Genomic DNA, 21,564 nt, shown 5'->3' on the forward strand with positions numbered 1-21,564 from the left:
GGGGCAATGACACTCGTGGCTTTTGACGATGTTTTCAAACTATATTTTACCAGACAGGTTGACTAAGATAACATTCTTAATCAAAAGCACCAGCCTCAGGGGAATAATACCAGAGTAAGTGAGGGTTACATTCATATTTAGGTTCACATTGACTTGCCTTTCGCTGCTGGGGTCACAACCTCTTGGTAGGAGCTGAGGGACAGAAAAATGTGCCTCACTTATTGCAAGCTGCTGTGTGTGGTGCATTCACGAACTAGTGGAAACCTCAGAAAATTGAGAATTTAGCACATTTCTGCACAACCTTTGCCACAGTCAAAGCCATGTTCCTCCAATAACTGTAGTATGAACAACATCCCATCGGCACTGATTAATCCAACAAACCAATTAAAAGGAAGACTTTTCACATCAAGTAACAAATGGATTACACATGCTAAAACAGATATGGCACTTGGACACAATTATAAAATACACAAGAGAGAGTAAGGGCTTGTCTACTTGTCTACTCTGTAACCAAGTGCTAAGCAGCATGAGTTAGATATTAAACAATTAAAGCAGACGGACCTTGCACTGCTCCATCACACCAGTATTTATGTATAATATTTGCTTTAGCCTTCATGAAAAATTATGTGTGTCTCTCTGAGCCTGGACGGCAGTTGCAATCTGCTTACCGGATATTTGATTTTTTTTTTGAGGCTGGTTCACTCTATTTTACCATTTGTAGCCTGTATGTGACTGTTTCCATCCATTGTATGACTTTACACTGTTATAACTTGTCCCTTTAAACATTAAACAACCAGAAAGTCACCAGATTACACATGTGGTTAATTTTACATACACAGAGAGGTTTACATAGAAAGAGAGGTCCGTTTATCCATTTCTATATGGGTCAACCTATAAGTTTAAAGATTGCTACTTCTCATGTACCAGAGGTTTGACTTCCAGCCCTAATTGTGAGTATCACAATTACCTGCTACAGATGAAAGGCAAGAGAAAGCACTGTTCATTTTTTGTCAAAGATGTTAGATAATAAGTTTCAAAGGGGCAGTGCTGTAACACTCTGAATGGTGCTTCATTTCACGGGCAAACACAAACACTGAACTCATTAATGTTTTAATGGTTAGTCTGAATTGATTCTGGAGTCTGAAATGGGTGTGTGAGGGGAACACTAACTCCCTCTGCTCAAATACAGCAACTAGGGCAACACATAAAGGCCAACAATTACTTTACAAACATAAAATATGAAATGAAGCTCCCCGACTTCTTGGACCTCATCTATCCCCTTTTTCCTTCATTTCCTTCCCAAGAAGAAAATATCTTAAGAGAGTAGATCACAAAAATGTCAAAACCTCTCTAGAGTGGTGAAATTATTGATTTGTTAGACAGAAAACTCTCACACAGAGTGCAATGAGCTCATTTGACTGAACAGCCACCAATGAAGGCCGACTATGGCTACCAGGAAGCATCACAAAAACTCTGGGTAACAGTCAGCAACAGGACGATGATGGCCCTTACACTTCAATAATCTTCCACTGCTAGGCATTACTTGTAATTAATTCATCTGTGGCTCTCAGGAGAGGCTGTCTGAAAAAGCATGACTTGTCGGACAGAAAGTTGTATGAACTCGTCCTGATTGACTATAGCCCGGCTCTAAGGCATGGGAGCATTAAGAACCAAACACAGGGGCCTTTAGGTGTCAGCCAAGTGTGCAAAATGCTTTTACATTTCACACAAGGCAAATTCAAACGCCCACGTCTTTATGTATGGGAACACATGCATTAAAACACAGAAACTAAACAAGTGTTCATCCTTTCCTCCTGTTTCGGAGCCCAGAAATGAAAGGGCTGTAGGTTTTCAAAAATCACTTCTGATGGCTTCAGGACTTGAGATCCATTTGCGCTCTGGGGACTGTTTCCAGTCTGCGTAGATGGAAAGTTTCCACTGCAACAATAACTGAGTCCAAGGAAGGCAGAAACCGTGCGCCAACGCTTTCTGACGTACTTTGAGCCAGGCGTGCACACATACACACAACCACCTACTCGAATGCAAGCAAAGACCCTGAGGCAACACTCTCAGCCACACATTGAGTGTTAGGGCAGGTAGTTCTTGCATCAGGTGACAGCTAAATAATATTCTATGCGGTAAATCTGACACTACAATAAGTTGTAGTATCACACATTGGCAAGTAACTCACAAATGGCAACAAGAAATGTGCATGATCAAACACTGATATGATAATAAACTCTGTACAGGAGGTACTGTTTGTACAACATTTGTATTCAGTCTACAAGGGTTGCTAAACTTTGATTTGATGTCTTAATGACTATTATCCCAAACTACTATAGATAAAAACTAAATTATGCAATAGCAAATGGCTATGTCTACACATTTCTTCCATAGATTAACACAAAAAAAGCCCTGCTCAGATTGCAAAACAAAGCATACTACTGACTGGGTGCTGAGCCCACCCACCCTTTGCTCTGGGAAGAGATGTACATTTTTCTCATTCCATTCTCCAACACGTTAACATCTGTCCCAGGTCTAAGCCCTGTGGGGCCGTGTTAGTCACGCCTACGGCAAGCCGCTAGAGAATCCATGTCTGCAGGCTACATCTTTTCTTTACAAGTCCCCGCTTTTCACTCATTGTAGGACACATACCTGCAGGCACAAGTGCAGCATATATCCACCTATCTCTCCACTTCATCTTAACACTTGAAAAAAACACCCGATTGCTCCTCTGCCTCCTTTCGGTGTGTATCATCATTTCATCATTCATTCTTTACTGCGGAAATATCTTTGAGTTGTTCTTTGAGTTTGAAGCCATGTCAAAATCTGTCACATTAAAGGAAAATTAACCATTTAAAACATAATGGATATGTCAGTGTGCAGGTACTGGATGTCATTATTTCAATACAGTGCTCACATCTTATTAGAAGCGGAAGAAATGGGACAATAATGGCTGTTAACAACTTTACTGCTGTTTATAACTTTATAAATGTGGGCCATTGGCTTTGTGTAAATATAACAAATCCCTTCAATTGTCATTGCTTTCAAATATTTTGCACATGCAGAGAAAATTGTGCTACAACAAAGCTGACAAAAGTGACTTTCCCTTGTTAACACTGAATGGCTCATATTTTCAGTCGATATACTGTGAATGGCTATGTAACTAAACTCCTGTAGTGTTTTGACTTTACAGATAATATCCATCTGCTGATATAGTGGGGAAAGTTTAAAAGAATAATAGTTCCAAAATTCTCACACTTTCCCTTCTTCAACTGAGGTCAGAGGTCAGATCTCAACAGCATCCCTATAGCTGGTGGGTGTTTAGTGGTTTCTTCAAGGACATTTCAGGAGAGCAAGGGCAGCTGAAAACCAAGTCCTTCAAGTTGAAGGCAAATCTTTCCGCCTGCCACCCTCAAACCAAACAAATTCAACATTGGTGCACAAGGAAAAAAAACACATAGCAATTTCACAAGGCAGCCGGCCCCTCCCAGCATGCAGACATGCCTACACACCAAGGAGACTGAGTGTGCAAGTGTGTGTGTGTGTGTCTGTAAATTATGGCCACCAGGAACGAGCTCAGCATTCCAGCACAGACAGAGACGCACAGTTTTCATGGGGCTTGAATGACAACACTGTGGTCGACTGTTATTCCCAAAAAACTCACCATTTCTTAGTGCATTCCACCATCAGTTCCTGATAGGAAGCCACGAACTGGAATTTGGATGCATGCTTCCCCACACGTTGCAGTCTCTTCCAGACCGAAGCCATGTTTCTTTGGGAACGGGTAGTTTCTGAGTACCTATCCCGCCCTGGACTTCCTTCTTTGGGCTTCCTTCGCACAAATTCACGCTAATGTTTATAGGTATCTGAGCTTACCCAACCCGCGTAGGTGCATAGTTTATGTTTTACCGGAAGCACATTGAATAAAAAGATAAAGGCTGCACACCCAGACGTGGCTGCTGGTCTTTAAAAACTGCCTGATAAATCCAAACGTAAGGACACGGAATCTCTGCAGCAGTGGTCGAGGTCTGATTTGACGGCGCGCATGATGTTATGAGGAAAATTATTCCATAATTATTCCATAATTCCGAAAGGCATGATGAGTCCACCTCTGGGCTTAAACATCATATTTCCATCTGGTGATCTTGCTGCAAAAGAAAGAAGAAAAAAGCACAGTCAGTAAGGCTGGAGCCACAGCCAGGCTGTAGAGCCCCGGCATTCCCGAGTAGCCCCGCTGATGTCTAATGTTAAACGCTAAGTTACTCCATTAAAGCCCCTCAATACAGAAATGCTTTGTCTGTCTAACAGCCTCTCCGTTACCGTCGGCTGGAGCACCGGTACATGTCAACGCAACCCGGTTTAACTACATTTCCAACACTTTTTTAATATAAAAGAACGTGTTGAGGTCTCCAGCACCAGCACTTCTGCTGCCAGCAGGGCGAGCCGGGGGACTATTTACTGGCGTGGCGAGCTAACTTGGGATGTTTGGTAATAAAATATGAATTTAACGTTATACATTGAAGTAGTGACAGAGAAACCACGACACTGTATTAAAACAAGTCGCATTAACTCTCCAGACTTTAAAAACTGCATCCAGAGACACCCACCGAAGCTGACAGTCAAATAAACAATTTGTAAACATGGAATATTTGGTGGAATGTCTCTGAATCCAGGGAATAGTCGGAGCCGCTGCGCTCCGCTAACCGGAATGATTCAGCTGCTAAGCTAACGACTTAACATGTGAAACTGGGTTAACTGTGCCTCTATGACACTCACCTTAATGTCACATCCAACGCATTATCTGTTCAGTGACCTTGTCAGCAGTGGTAAAGGGATGGCGAACTGCCTATAACAAAGTAGCAACCGAGCGGGCGTAGCTAATTATCGCCTTCTTTGCAGCAGCAGCAGCACCAACACCAGCCATACAGCTAGCTAGCCTGCTAGCGACGACGGCTAGCCATCACAACACGGCACGAGCGGAAACCGTTGCTTGCCGCTATACGCATTTGCTCCACAGGTAAAGCTCGAGCCCCGGGACTCAGGACTGAGCCAGAAAGGACATTTATTTGAGCTTGCCCTGGAAGTAAGTTCAGCAAAACTATTCCAGCCCCAGGGAGGAATTCCCACAGCAAAGTGGACCAATTGTTACTGATAGTTTGACGCTGTTTCTCTGGAGTGCGTCAAGTTTAGTAACGTGTAAGAAGATTTCCGTTTGGAATGTCAAAATAAAATAATTACTAAAATAAGTAATAGAAATGTGGGCATGTGTATGCAATTCTATAATGGGTCTATATTAGATTTAATTCAGCTTCTTTATTTTCTCTTCTAAAACGACTGATTCAAAACGTGTGTGCCACCGTTAACTCACAACTGTATTTATAACTGCTTTTATTTTGAACGCTAATCCTTTCACTTCCGGTTTTATTGTATGTTAATCCGTGCACCTTGACGTAGTTTCGCCTCTCCATCATTTCGCCTGCCGCCTGCATGACTGAAGACTGGAGAAACGCCCCCGGGCATCAGCCATTGGTGGGATTCTTGTGCCACTTATGGATTGTTTACAGATTCATGAGGCATTTCTGGGTTGTTGTCATCACACATCCAACATCCTCCAAAGCCATTTAATCCTTGACTGGGAGTGTATATAAAATGCTTTCTGGCTTTTCCTTTGATTATCTGCTGTCATAAAGACTCCACATTCACCACCCGACTGAGCAGGACTTTAAGTATCTATGGGTTGTGTATCATTTATCATTAAACATTATTATAAAGTATAAAGTGTGTGAAAGTGCCTGGGTATAAGGGAGGACTTACTCCAATCAAACTGCAACCTAAATGGAAAAATCATTGCAAAGATTTGGGATGAAAGCAAAACAATTAGTCCTCCCAGGATACTATTGTATCAAAGCTCATCCCCTCAGGTTAGTGCTAATGAGGATGAAACTTCCATTTCCTGGTCCTGTCACATTAATATGTGAGTGTTAACCTTCTGGTCCTGCATGCCAGGGGGGTCTTTTTCACATGTTGAGAGGAAATAAAACACCTAGCATCCATCAGAAATCAATGCCCTCACACACACACACACACACACACACACACACACACAGGGGCGTCACACATCCTTCACACTCCTTGGTTTTAACCACAGGCTTTTAAATGCATAGCAGAGGAAACGGGAGGAAGGAGGTCAGCTCTGCAGAGGGAAAGACAATATCAGGCAGATTAATTTAATCTCAAAGAAGATATGGACGTAATAACAGGAAATTGATATCTTATCCTTTTATATGGTGCAAGAGAGATGGTGGATTTATTTCTCTCTTTATTTTTTGGAAGGGGCTGTTTGGTAGAGGTCTGGCCTGACTGCAGACACAATACATGCTGTAAACCGTAGTCATATTCAAATCATCAGAAAGATCCAGCAGAATACTAAATAACACAGTGTTCAATTGAGCATTTTTGATCTGTAAAAAAACCCCTGAAAATCAGCTTTGTGGTTTGGATTTGTTCTGATTGTTGCTCAGCCAAAAAGTCACAGGATAGGTATTGAATTTTAGTAGAGTTGATATCAAATAACATCTACTGTAATGTTTCGCTAAAGCGTATCACAGATAAATTATAGATCGGGTGTTTTAGATCAAACTCCTCACATCCATCTCACTGACACAACACAAAGCAGTATTTCAGATCAGCTTTCATTCGGATATGTACTTGTTAACTGAGGGGTTTAGGGTCAGAGCCGATTTGACAGCAGGGGGCCTGCTGATCCTGCTGCTCTGTGTCACCTGTTTACATTTTACTCTGACAGATTACAGGGAGCCTCCCTCCATGCGTCAAGGAATGCTTTGATGTGACAAATGACCGGTGCTAAATGACGCTTTGTGTGTCTGCCCACATGTCAGCAAAGGCCTCGTTTCATACATAACACAGGGGGAGGACGGGCCTGCTGATGTGTGTCCGTGTGAAAGAAAGAGTGTATTATAGAAGGACAGTGAGAGAGAGAGAGAGAGAGGCAAAGGTCAAGTGGAGTCCTGCATGCGTCTCCCTCTCAACTGCACACACCTCCTTCCCTCCTTTGTGCCTGATTCCTGAAAAATAAGAAATGATCATTTGCATCCAAATGATAATTTTTATTTTCCATTTTTATGCTGCTTTAATGGATTAATTATTGAAAAAAAAAACATGCAGATACTCATTATCTCACAGCAAAAGCCATTTCATCCCCTAATCACTATAACAACTTTAAAGCTACACCAGGGGATCATGGTGTTTCATGTGCAAATACATTCTTCTCAGCCTAAAACACTGCAATAGAGAAAAGCGCCACCCCCCCAACTGAGATTTGCCCTATTTGGCAAAAATGTATTCTGTTTCTAGATACTGTCACTACTCCAGCCAGGGGAAATGTGGACTCCAAACTCAAGCAAGACATACAGACTGTGAACACTTTGTCCAGAGAACACTAGGATCGCTAACACGATTAATGATTACCTGATTTATTGGCATAAAAAACAGGTCATCTCTGCTTCTCATGCACTCATCTGTTAAAAATCAGAGTCTTGATTTGTGTGTTTGTTATGCATGTTTTGTCTGGTTACACAAAAGATTTCATTTCTCCCCAAAGGTCCCACTCCCACCTGACCACAGCCACTGCCCCTGCTACTTAATTTCTCAACACAAAATACTTTTGATATCTCAAATGCAATGAGGAAAATTGCAGCTTCGCCTGTGTAGGCCTATTGCACATATGGAATTCATCAGTATCAGCACAGAAGTTCTTATTGTGGGATTTATACCGACTGAGGTATTGTCTCCATTTGACTGAGCAGGGAGAGTGGAAGTTTCACACCTTCTCTCTCTGTTTCCCTCTGTGGAGAGCCAACAAAAACACGTCCTCCAGGATCTAAGCCAGCCCTTCAAGCACAGAGACTCTGGCGTTTGGTGTTAGACCACTTGAAAAGACCTGTTAACAAAGCAGAGTCCTTTAGACATAAGCCAAGTGAGTCTGAACCACTCCAGTGGAGCACAGATAACCAAGAGTGTAACTGCTGACAGCACTGTGGGATGAACAGAAAAACAAGAGCTGAGGCCTTTTTGACTTTTCCACTTTCAGTTATCTTGTAATGTGTTGTTTGCACAGGTGTTGTTCTCAAGAGCTTAACAGTTATGCAGCTGGGTTTGATCTACACTGATTACTTATCTAGCTCCTCCATTTAAAAACAGATATAGTGTACTTTTTAAGTAGATTTTTCTCATATTCTGTATTGTAAATATCTGTATTCCATTTCTGTTTCTAAATTATGCACAAATGCACCATTACCTTGCAATGTGAAAACTCACTTGGCAATAAACCTGATTAAACCCCAAAACCCTAAAATCAAATAAAAAATTCCATTGAAGTGAAAAAGCTGCATGATCAAAGATTGTCAGTGAGTCACATCAGTGAGCCTCACTGCTGCGCTGGGTGACGTGCTCCTTCTTTAGGCTGAACATGGACACTAAAGTTTACTTGCACATCAAATGTGTGTGTCCACCCACACCTGAAAATATCCCTGATAGCTGAACATGATGCCTCGATGTATTGTGAAACAGAAGATGTCATGGTATTTGGAATTATGATCGGTAGGGAATACTCCAGAAAGCTATATCAAACAAGGCGAAACCAAAAAACAAATATGCATATAACTGATTGTATCTTCACTAAGGCGGCTTGAGTCATCATATCACGTTTTCCCCCTTCCACAGATTTCTATTTGTGCTTGTGTCCCTGTGGAAATCTGAGTGCCATGCTTGCAGCGCCAGATAAGCATCTTCTGCTTTGAACTGTTCCACCCTGACTCATGGCAAAGTGGCTGGTGGTATCTGTTGCTCGCTGCTCAGTTACAGGAAGCCTCAGTGTTTCCGGATGGATGAGTGGATTTACAGATGGATGAAGGGCGTGGTAATTTCCTCTTGGAGCGCTGCCATTAAAGCCACACCTGGGTTAAATGTGGATTTGATTTATATGTGATTTGGTTCCACATGTCGCTATGCAAATTTGGTCACAACAGTATCACAACAGACTTTATAACAATTAAAGCTGCAACGTTTAATCAATTAATCATTTAGGCAATCGACAGAAAATAAACTGCAACTATTTGGATAATAAATTAATTGTTTAAGCGATCTTTCAAGCAAAAATGACACATATTTGATGGTTCCAGGTTCTCAATTGTAAGAACTAGAGAAGCCATTTCACATTGGCAGACAGAGCTCATAAATACAGAAATCCACCGCAGATGAGGCAGAGGGATCAGTTTCTCCAACAACAACAGACCAGGATGCAATGCAGTCACGGGACAAGTTACATTTGACGAAGGGACTCAGGTGCATTCATAAAAATATGGCAATACGCCCACTGTTTACTGACAGTTACAAGCTCACACCTGCTCTCCGGGGCCTGCCAAAATGCGTTCTGGGAGATAAAGCTGATTTCTCAACTGAAGTAGAGTTACACAAGTCAGGTGAAAGGAAAAAAGAGTAAAATAAAATGTGAATTATTAGAAACCATCTCATAATTAAGTAAGTACTGCGATCAATAGAACCTCTCAAATGGATTTCAGTGTGTGGATTCCTCCATTAAAGTTGTAACATTATCATCTATTATGTCTATTACGATGTTTAGATAATGCTTCTACTACAGTTTATGGACACATTAGACTCGGTCGCAAAAAGTGTTTGTGGCACCGTCACACCACTGCGGTCAAAGTGCCTCAATCTGCTATATCTGCTCTGAAATTAGAATTAAAGTAATCTGTTTTGCCTCTGCTGAGGAATGGCTTTTCAGGGAAAGCAAATTACCCATTTACACTCATCTGGGTGGTTATCAGATCCATGTCTGTGTGAAATTAAAGCCACACTCAACCAGAGAGAGCCTGGGCTGTGCACAAACTGCTCAATGATCCCAAGTTTGAAGAATCACTTTTGCTCTGGAGAAACATGGCACTGATTACATATGGTCTGCTAGCTGCTGATAGCGAAAGCCAATACATCACATACCCATTTAATGCTGACTGTGTGAGCGGTACAGATATGCTGTGGCCAGTATTGCTTCACAATGATTTCAAAATAAATGTTTACTCAAGCTGTCATGGTTTGAAATCCCATCATCTGCTGAGTGCAGTGGATCTGAATTATTTGAATGACCTGCAGTGAGGAGTTCAAGGTGCTTATTTTTCTTCACAACCAGAACTGGTGAAATCCATTAAGGGTCAACACATTTTGTACAATGGGCCTTCAAAAAAAAGTTTACAGCACACGACATTCATGCATTTGTTTTCATTAAAAAATTAATCTGGATGTTTAATATAGAGGCACAAAGCAAAATACGATAGGATAAACCTGATTTGTAAATTTTCATACTGAAAAATTACAAACCAACCAGTGACGTTTCTGGCATTAAACAAGTTGGAAGCCATCCACACTTTCCTCTGGGAATCACGGAAGTGAAGAAGAAGGGTCAGAGAAATGCCTATGATATAGATGCAAATGTGTGGATTCAAAGCAATATGATAAATGCACACATATGCTGTTAACCTTCCCCTGGTTCAAAAAGAGAGAAAGAGACAGAAAGGGAACAACCCAGAGAGATGTCACTAGATCAGCACACTACTGCGAGATCATTAGCGAACAAGCGTCAGCCAGTATCAGCTCACTGAATGAACAGCGACAGTTCAGCAGACAAGTCAATCTCCAGTTACTCTCCCCGAGAGAGAGCTCTGCACTTCCATTCACACAGCCTGAACAAAGGCTAAATTAGTCCCTGGATGGCTGTCTTGGGGCTTTTTGGAATCCAATCAGACGGGCTGAGTGCAGAATGACTTCCTTGTGAGCTCTACCACCACCAGCCTAGATGAGACGCTTCCGCCTGCCTTTTTAAATAGCCTGTTAATTAACAGCAGGGTGGCTGGACAAAGTCATTAAGAGGTTCACAGCAGGAACTAATTCATCAACACCACAGGGACTGCTTAATATGCTGAAATCAATATAGCCTTTGCTTCTCTTTGGTGTTCCTTATTGGTTTTGCTTCTAGTGGAACAGGAGCTGATCTGCTGCAGTAATTTGAGGCACACTTTCAGGATGTTAATGGTTTTTTAAAGCCAGGGTGTGTGGGTTTAGGGACGGCAATCTCACCACTTTGATCCAGACTGATATATCCAACAGCCATTGGATGGTTTGTCAGGAAATGCTGTCCAGACATGCATGGTCCCCAGAGGACAAATCCTACTAACATCTAAAACAATCAGCAGGTTGAAATTTTCAGCTATCCAGTAAAGTAAGTCAACATCTGGCATGGCTGTAACGGCTGACAGAGCTGGTGCTAATATAGGGAAAATCCTGAGAATCCTTAATATATACAGAACATAAAAAGAGCACCAAATACAGAAACTTAGAGGCATCATAGCAATGACTAACAAGCAATATCTGGAAAATACACTTCAAGAATAGCAATACGTTTGTAGTGTTTAACATGCCACCAAAGTCCTGATTAAAAAGCAAATGTTAACCTATTTACAGAACATGTGTCAAAAGTTGGTTATACAAATCACTGATCTTCATGCTGTTGCTAGTGGCTACAAATACAAGGCAACATATTGCCTTTGAATGGAGGACCTGCCCATGTGTGTGGTCATGTGAGCATCTGTTTCTTTGTAGCTCTTCACTCCTCATTATTCTTCCTTATTAAAGAAAGTCAGTTTGTTTATCTCTTCCACTTAAATGAGCCTGTTTCCTGTGTGGTAGGTTGACTTTTTAAAGCAAAAATTCAAGTTTAACAATTAATAAAACATTTCAGGGCGGAAACACTTGACATTTTGACAAATACGCTACATTACCGTCAGCTATTAGGAGCTAATCTGAAAATGCATCCAGATGTGAAGACTTTGGTTGACACTACAAGGCTTTTGGTGCTTATTAATGGCTTTTTGTCTTAAATTACCGACTTAGAAGACAATCTTCTCTTGGGGGAGGATGGAGGGTCGTCTATATTTATACACCAGCACCTGGGGTGCTTCTGTAGTTACTGTTTTGGGGCGGGAGAGTGTGTTAATCATATTAGTTTCTGCAGGAGGAGGAGGGGTTACCTACAGATCACCACCCAGATTTCTGCAGATACTCTGATGATTTCAACTGACCTGTTTCCAGTCACTTCTCTTGTGTGTCGCTTGTTAACAGTGCACAAACCATTAAAGTATCAATACTTCTAGTCAGCAGTATTCACGTAATTATTCTTTTTTGGCCATTTATCATTTGGCACTGTGGAGTGAGAGTTTGCAGCAGCTTGGCGACTCAGATGTCAAGTGCTGCCAGAGGTGAAACAGAGTTTTTGTTAAAGCCCCCCGCGAGAGTCAGCACAGAGCAACAGAAGTGAGAAACACAAGAATCAGATGTCGCTTGTGTTGATGTATTGCTCGGAGCAAGTGGCTGTGAATTCCCTTTTCGCTTTGTTGAATACAGCTGAATATTAGATTTGTGTCTAATGTTTCTTCTCCACCTGGCTGGTTTGTGATAGAAAACTGCACAGAAGAGAACTTGAATTCTCTCCCCATCGTCAACCAGGAGATAACAGCAGTTCCTGTCTGTACAGTATTAGCTGTAAAGCATTATTCCAGGAGACAGAAAGCAGACAAGTTATTTATAATGTTCTGCAGAGGGAGCAGGAAAACAAATTGTGTTTGAGCTGCAAATACAAATCAAATCACAGCAAAAAAGATATGAACCAACAGATCAGCAAATCCCCTGTTCCCTCATTTCAACAGCTGCCTGATATGTCAGCTCGCGTTTAGGGGAGCAGTTGCAGCAGCGTCTTTGGAAGGTCATAAGTTCACGATGACAAATGTGTGACTGTTTCACGTCATCAGACACTTTGGTATGGATATTAACCATTGATTTCACATTTTTCCTCATGACACCACTGAAACTTTCCATCTAAACACGATGATTTCTAAGTAACAATGTACGACATGTAGATGAGTAGTGGTGCTTTTAGCAGGTAGAGTATGCCTTGATTTATTATTGTTTTAAAAGAATATGTGGGAACAATGACTGAATCACTGAAAGTTCACTGACAAGCTGTAATGAAACTGCTGATTACTCCCATTTTGATTGCTATGGCAACATTAATGTTAATCAGGAGGTTTTTTGTCTTTGTTTTTCTTTTTTTCTCATTTCTTAATGTTATTTTTGATTTAGGGTTGCAATTTAGGTTTACTTTAATCATTGAACAACTTGCCAATTATTTTCTTGATTAAAGGCAGAATCTGAAATGTTGGAGAAACTAGCACGAGTGGCTAGAATTTGAAAGTATCCAACTGATAATATCTCACCCTCTCCCACATAAACGCTGTCTGACAACCTCTCTCAGTTTTCAGACTAATAAATGAACAACTGTGGAATGACACAATCATATAAACACAAGCAAGACAGCTGTCACAAATGTAACGTTACTGTTAGCTCAGAGTTCCTGCTCACCGAGGCTGTGCTTTGTGCTAGCGGGTTTGCTCCATGGAGGTCTGGTTATCCCATTAAACAAGCACCTAAAATAAGTTGCAAACCATGGCTTTAATCAATTAACCATTTCATTTAGAAAATGTCAGAATGTTGGCATGAATGTTGAATCCCTAAAGCTCAAGGTAAAGTGTCTTAGATCTCTAAATGTCCTATTTTGTCCAACCAACAGTCCAAACCAAAAAGCAGTTAAGTATCTTGAGAGACAAAGGAAAGCAGAAAATCCTCAAAGGTGAAGCTTGACATTGAGAATGTGTTGTATTTTGCTTAAAAAAAGTGTCGATTAGTGTTGAAATCAGGTATATTTTAGTCAGTGCATTTGAACTGGTTGTTATTCTATAAAAGGCATAACAACCGATACAGATTCCAACCTGTAAAACAAAGCATGAATACCAGGTTTAAAAATACAGTGACCCAGCAGTCATGCTGATGATTGCCAATATTAAAAAAAAGCTTTCAGAAGTTATTTCATAACACCTGGATGACTCGCTAATGCAGCTCATGAAAGACAGCTCCTGTTGTGCGCAGTCTGCAAAATGTGAAAAGTGGCTGTGAAAAGCTCGCTCAGTCCCCTCTCACACACTGAGATTGGCACAGAGATAATTGATTTGTTCTGGAGTTTATTATCAGGAGTTTTTCTCCTTGGCTGTCCAAACATATTCAAGGCAGGAGCAAGGGGTGGAAGACTTAATAGTCTTGGCAGTGTTTCTACTCTCAGACTAAAGGCAAAGAATTCAAAGATGAGGAAGAAAAATAGAGATTGAAAGGGAAAAGGGGAAGAAGGTGGATGCAACTGCTTTTGCTTCTAGTTAAGAAATGAAGAACAAAATAAAAGCAGAAAAAAAATGTGTCCCTTTTACTGTCAAACTGCCCTCAACCGGGAAACAAGGGTATCCACGCTCATCAAACTTCCTTTGATGAGGTTTAAAATAAAAAGCAGGAGAATAAAAACAAGCACGAGGAAAAGTAGCTGCATGAGAAAGAAAAAGGAGGCGGATAAAGAGAGAGGGTGCTGCAGTGAGGAGCCTAATATTCTCCTTTGTTGATCTCCAGTGAGCAGCAGAGCTTGCTGGCCCACTCATTGCTTGCAGGTGTAATAACAGTGACTGATCCAGCGCTGGGGTTGGGGGTTCAGCGGCTCGCAGAGAAGATATTTCTCCACCCCTCTCCTCCCTCTCCTCTGCAAAACAGCAGCTCATCTGTGGTCTGCAGTACATGCAAGTCATCCCAGGCAGCTCAGCCAGTAAAATGCCTCTTATCTCTTTCTCTCTCTGCCACTATAAAGACACAGACATCAGCCATTAGGAGATAGGCTGAGATACAGCCTCCATTCCAGTCCCAGTTCATTGTTACTTTTATGGCCTTCCTGCTGTATTAAATCATGTTTAGTGTCCTGAATTGGACTTGAAGCCACTAAATTGTAAGTACATGCTCTTTGAGGCTTTTGATGGGCGATCTTTTAAAAAAACATTTTAGAATCTAATATCAGTGGAGTGGTGGTTTAAAATCCACAGCTACTGCGGTTCAAGCCGCAGATATGACGTGACTATTGATAATGTTTTGACATGTCAGGATGACATCAGGTTAGAGGTCAAAGGTCAGATTTAGAGCTTCGGTGTCTAGAAAGGTTTCAGCTGCATAAATGCTTTTCCAATGGATCACAGATTGCAGAATAATATGTCCCATAATGAACTGCAGCTACAGCCCTCTTCACTTATACTGCATGTGAGGTTCTGTACTCTGTGTACCGATCCCCTGTCAATTATTATCCGCAGTAACCCTTAAGGTGACGATATGTCTCTGCGTTAACAAGACAAAGTCAACAGTTAGGAAAAGCAGAGGAAAAAGAGCAGCATTATTTCTGCAAATCTCAAATTTAATTACTGTGTTGTCAAAGTTACTGCTGCAGGAGGAATTAAAGAGTGACTCAGATCAGAATTGCAGATAACTGCTGTGAACTGAAGACATTTGAACCAGATGATGATTGATTCTGGGCCTCTGGCAGTCACTTCACAGGACAGATGTTCTGTGTTAATATAGCGCCACTACAGTGATGTTTCTGGCAGATGATCAACCTACTTCTATATTATAAGGCACGTTATATTGTTATTCTACTTGACCTCATGACTCATTATTTCACATAATGTGCACACACACACACACACACACACACACACACACACACACACACACACACACACACACACAGGGTCATGCAGCACGCTGTGCAGCCCGACTGCAGAGACTGTGTGTTCCTGTAGATCCATAATCACAGTATAATTCACACTCTTATAATATTGCTTCAAGATGACAGAAGCTAAAAACAAGTTCCCCAGAGTTTAACAGGCTTACCACAGATTTTGAGCCAAAACGGACACAAAAATGATAAAACTTTCTATTTTGGAAAGATCCCTCTGTTATGAACATGCATCATAAGATCAGTGTGGCTGAATCACCCCAGACCTCTATCTGCTTCAACAGAGAGACTCTGAGATCCAAAGTGGGGCTAAAGAGTGATGACACAGTGCTCGGCTTCTTCTACATGTTTGTATGTGTAGTTCTACTATATTATGTTTGTATGTAGTATTATGAACGTTGTTATTTTATTGAGACATACGACATAAATCCAGCAAATCAGCATTTCAATTTCGATTGCTACAGACAACATACCAACACAAGCAAACAGAGGCCTCCTGGGTAACTCAATCAGAATAATTCAATTCATTACTTCTCCAAGCAGACAGCACTGCTGTAAGTGAATCTAAAAGAGTTTACACCACGTAAAATGTAATAATACACAAAATACATGGGAAAAGATAACACTGAATATCAAATCTAAAGATAGGTTGTGAGCTCTTTTTGATTTTGTTGTGAAATAAAGCCCTTGTGTTTCTGCACTGCATTTCTCAGACATCATCTACAAACCAGACACTTAATGTCTTTCTTGTACGCTTTTGTATCCAATTTTCTATTCATGTACCTATTTATTTACCCACTTAAGTGTCTGGTAAAAATGTTAAATGCATTACCTGAAAGACATATGTGTTTATGCATGTGAAAATGTTACATACACACAAAGCTGAACCAGTCAAAAAGATAATGTGCACATTTCCATTGTCAAGTCATTTTAGAGAAAATCTCTTGCATTGAAACAACTGGAAAATCACAGAAAATCACTTTCTCCACCCTCTACAGGATAGTTGGTGTTTCCATCCAGCCAAACTAATAATTTATTTGTTCTCATTGACATATGTTTCTGCTGACAGAGAACCAAACAAGCATAAAACAGTGATTTGACTGCAGCTTGTAAATGCTAATTCTTAATATATACACAAATACTGCTTAGTGACAATGTTGGCTCTGTGTATTCGGCTATAGGTTACAAAAAGTTGGCTTCTTACATTGTTTTCCAAAACTGCACAGCAACCATTTTTAGATTTATCCACTGGGGAGACCAGTTTTACAGAGAGGGAGTCAGAGCTCAGGAGAGACAGTGGTATCATTTAAGCACAGCATCGTCTCTGGGCCTGTCACTACTCATTTAAATGAGAGCAGCTGCAGCCCACAGCACCAGCCAGAATTATACAGGCCAAACTCTTCTCACGGTGAGATTTGACAAACATTTCTCCTGTTAGAGGAGGATTTAGTGGCACTCAGAGGACCAGTCTGGAGTGTGTAACACTGAAACGAAACACCACAGGAAGGAGATCCAGGAGTAAGGATGCAGAAGAAGGGAGAGGGAGGAGGACAGACGGCATTGAAAGTTTGGGTAGAAATCAGTTTTTCCATTTGGGATTATGTGCCATTAAGTTCCTACATGTGAAATCACATCTGATTTTACTGGGGGAGATACAGTCTGTTTTACTGTGTTTGTTTGGTTGGATACGGTGAGAAGGCTGTTTGATGCAGGTGGAGCTGTGCGATGAGAGAGCAATGGTATGACAAACAGTCCTCACACCCTGCAGGTCAGATCATCTGATGGAAAGAGGGGAAAGGGAAGAAGGGAGAAGCGCAGGGTGAAAATAAACACAGAGTGGTTCAAGTTGTTTAAAGAGGTTCACTAGATTTCAAAGAAGAGGAGAGTACAAGATAAGAGGTAAAAAGGAAGAAGAGGAGGGGCGACACGTTAGCAGAAAACAAGACAGGCAGACCAAGGGAATGTACTGACAGAGAAATGAGCTGTGATTTAGGGTATTTTTCTCACTGAGGTGTATCTAATCAATCTAATCAATAATTATCATAGATTTAAGATAACAAGAGTTCATTAAAGGTTTTCTCAATGTCACACTAAACCATTAAAATAAGTGATTTTTTATATCTTCACAACAAAGTGACCAAAATAGACCTGTATATCATATATGAAAATTAGATGTTGATCAGTACACGAGAGCACTTGTGGTATTTATTTCGGTGTCTGACATGCAGTATAGCGCCAATGTTACGCAGCGTTAAAATCTAGTTAGCGATTTTCCTCTCCTGTGTGTAGCAGCAGGATGGAGTCGTATCAAAAGCACATCGTTAGTCTGCACTCTGTGCTGCAGTGTAACGAAAGGCAATCTTTGCATTTCAATATTCTTTTCTTCCATATATCAGGGTGATGATATCCTCAGCAACAACTCTCTGGGGGCACCCTGCTCGTACCCTCACTTCCCTCCTCTCACCTTCTCTTACTTTTCCTCCACTTGTAGCGGGTATTGCTGATTGTTACCTCTTTTCCTTTCCTTTCTTTTCTCCACGTCCTTTTTTCGTCATTTACTCTTTTCCCTCCCCTGCCTTTCTTTCTCCATCTTTCTCATCCCACATTTTTAAGTCTCAATCATTTCTTCCTCGCCACTGCTTTTTCTGTTTCTTCGGTATTACCTCCCTGTTTACTCCCCTCCCTCTTCATTTCTCTTCTCCCCAAAGGATGCAGCGAATTAGAGCACAACTTCCTCCTTCAGAAGCAATGACTGGAAGAGCTATAAGCTATATGATCATTAAAACCAGGAGATGGATCATCCATCATAACTCCCTCCACCTTCAGGACACTGTTGCTACACTGTGATGCAGTAAATTGCCCTTCTTTCCCTCTGTGCCCTCCTGTGAGCAGAAAGCGCCTCACTGATGTTAAGAGCAAGGCACTGTTTGGCCGACAGTGTTGGGTAAACACTGCATCTCAGGGGTTTGTGTTCAAGCAGGATCGTCATTCTTATCATTGCAATGAGTGGTTCTTTAGTTAATTTAGTGTTTGTTTCTTTTGGTCAGTTCCTTTACAGAGAGAATAGAACTAAATTAAACAGCTTGAATCTCAGACTTACATCCACTCTCCCCTACTTTTCTTCTAAAGTGTTTCTAACTGACTGTGGTCGTCAGATAGTAGAGAACATCAGTACTCAGCCAAAGCTGAGTGTTTGATTCCCTTTGGTAGGTCACTGGGTAGAGCAAGGCACCAAAACTGGTTTTATAAAATAAGACATTTATTCATTTGTTTATCATGTGTTTGTTGCATATCTATACTGCATATGTTTGCTGCACACTATGAATATTTCCACAGTGTATTGATTTAAATTGCTAATTGCATTGGACTTATTTGGCACCATTGTCTGTATCTTTGCTCTCTATGTAAATATGACTTTATAAACATGCCTTAAGCAGCCACTCTGTAGGAGATGCAAGAGAAGAATTGCGGGGGTAATTGTTTATTGCAATGACTATTTGGTCCAAAAACTTTTGAAATTGGTCCAGTAGCTGGTCTCAGCTGGCAGCCGAAAACAGGCAGCGGCTGAGCTACAATAGCTGTAATGTAATCCTTTGCGGCAATTGTGCCAGATCACAGTACGTCCTCTAAAAGTGATGTTTTTTGCCACTGGCAGGTTCACTTTGTTATTCAAACTGTCTTGAAATGGAAAGGTCTCTAGAGAGATAGACCTGTAAGATCCTTTTTGTTTTGTGAGAACCAGCTGTTGTGTCATGCTATTCCAACCCACCAGACTCCATTGACAAAAGCAGAAATTTTACATTGCAGAGTTCTGCCTCGATTAGTTGGTTTCTTCAGGTTATTGTGTGTTACATAAATATTGTGTTGCATCAAAGCTAATTCTTTAAAACACCAAAGTCACACAATAACACAAACGAACGCAAATGTAAAATTAAAATTTTTGTCAATGGAGTTTGGTGTCAGCTAGCTAGCGATATAACGGCTGTTTCTGGTTAAACAAAAAAGATCTTACAGGTCATTCTTTGTAGGGATCCTTTCTGTAATGTTGAGAGACACTTCACTTTTAACACTTTTAGTAGACATGCTTTGATCTGATGCAATTGCCCTGAAGTATTACATTACTGCCTTTGCAGCTCGTTCCCAGCCCATTCTCAGCTCCTGGCTGGGGTGATTTACAAAAGGTTTTTGTACCAACTAGTCAATTCCTACTCAAAATAGGTAAAAATAGGGCCCAAATTTAAAAATACAGGAAGTATCCTTTAAGTACTTGTCATGTGGTCTAACAGCATTTGAAGTCACCTTTCCCAACAGCAGAATTGAAGCATCAAAACTGACAATAACACACTTTATGCATTCCTATTCATTTTGGTGAGTTAGCTAGAAAGTGGAGACTTGGATCAGAGTAGTGACTCACTCCCTCCATACCATATCCGTCTCCAAGCAAACCCTCACGGTCATTGTGACTGACTGTTTCCTCCACTTCCCTTGTTCCAGTTTGGAAAAAGCAATTTTTCGTTGCAGGAATCCAGTAATGAGACTCAGTTTGTCTATTAGAGGAAGTTTCATAAATAAAACCAAATAAGGGCATAACATATGCAAGCATATAAAAATGCAAGCATCATTGTGTGTCCTGGTAATATAATTTCACATACGAACTTTGTAAAATCAGACATGAATGTATCCTTTCCTATGCTTCTCTTTTCCCCTTATGTGCTGCTGGACTGATCCAGGAGTGTGAAGTGTGATTACGTTGCCTCCACTTCCTTCCGTGCAGCAGGATACAGACCTATTCAGCCTGAAAGATTCAGTGAGTTGTCTTTCCATCTTTCTTTTCATCTGTAGGCACCAGTGGTTGCCGGAGGCTTTCTATGGACTGTAAAAGCTTTAAAAGCAGTAATATATATGTAATATATATATATATGTATGTATATATATATGCAGTGTTTACGTGAATGTGTCAGACAGCAGGTGCGAAAAAGGTGCACACACGTGTGGTGAACGGTAAATGATAAGTGCAGGTTCTTTAGCCTTGGAGAAATTGCATTCATTTGGAAGAGAGAAGAGGAAGGTAAGCCTCCTGGGACCCTGAAGTACAGATCAGCTCATCAGTATGCGTGTGTGTGTGAGAGAATAGCTGCTCCCATCAATTTCTGAGAACTCAAGCACCAGTTTATCATCCTGGCTTCCTGGCAGCGTGCTGATGATGTCATCCGTGAGTCAGGATGTGGTCAGCTTTCCTGCATTTAAACTTATCATCACCTTTGACAGTCAGATTTTTAGATTGTCATTGAACTGGATCCAGTTTTAAGGTTGAAGAATTTTATATTTACATATTGTAATGGTCTTTTCTTTACCTCATGATACCTGATAAAGCCTACAGGTATGTTAAGTCCAAAATGTCCCAAATCTGTCCCGCAACACATACACACACCTTTAGAGTAAAGTGCACTAATTTAAGTGAAAAGACTGCATTCAACATTGCAGCTGAACCTCGCAGATTGTGAAGTTTATAGTTGTCTGCATTAAATAACCAGCAACAACCATCCTAAAATATGGGAATATCAAGACATTTTTCTCAAATGTTAAACAGAGTGAACAACATAAACTGAAGTTACAAGAGATTACCAAATCAAATTGAAATAAAATAGGATCGAGTTGGAGAGAAAACTAAACAAGAAGAGAGAGAGGGTCTATTAATCCTCGATTAAGTGTAACTGGATTGAGCTCAACGTTAAATTCCAAGCTTTTAGTAAAAAGAGCCAAATTTGAGTGTGCTCTAAATCATTCTGCTGGAAAAGAAAGCGGAAAAGGAGCCCAGTGGT

At 40.9% G+C, this 21,564-nt stretch overlaps 1 protein-coding gene across 3 annotated transcripts in view; it reads right to left on the reverse strand.

The window, feature by feature from the left end:
- Nucleotides 1-5,134, reverse strand: part of ehbp1 (EH domain binding protein 1) — a 142,085-nt gene extending 136,951 nt beyond the window's left edge. For all 3 annotated transcript variants that reach the window (XM_070841365.1, XM_070841364.1, XM_070841363.1), the window contains exons 1-2: nucleotides 4,780-5,134; nucleotides 3,668-4,151 (exon numbers count right to left, since the gene is read on the reverse strand). In XM_070841365.1, the coding sequence (XP_070697466.1) occupies nucleotides 3,668-3,771 (104 nt within the window). In that variant the 5' untranslated portion in view covers nucleotides 3,772-4,151; nucleotides 4,780-5,134. The remainder of the gene's footprint in view (nucleotides 1-3,667; nucleotides 4,152-4,779) is intronic.
- Between the last annotated feature and the right edge of the window lie 16,430 nt (nucleotides 5,135-21,564).

The sequence above is a fragment of the Pempheris klunzingeri genome, chromosome 12 (assembly GCF_042242105.1).
Source record: "Pempheris klunzingeri isolate RE-2024b chromosome 12, fPemKlu1.hap1, whole genome shotgun sequence".
Taxonomy (NCBI): domain Eukaryota; kingdom Metazoa; phylum Chordata; class Actinopteri; order Acropomatiformes; family Pempheridae; genus Pempheris; species Pempheris klunzingeri.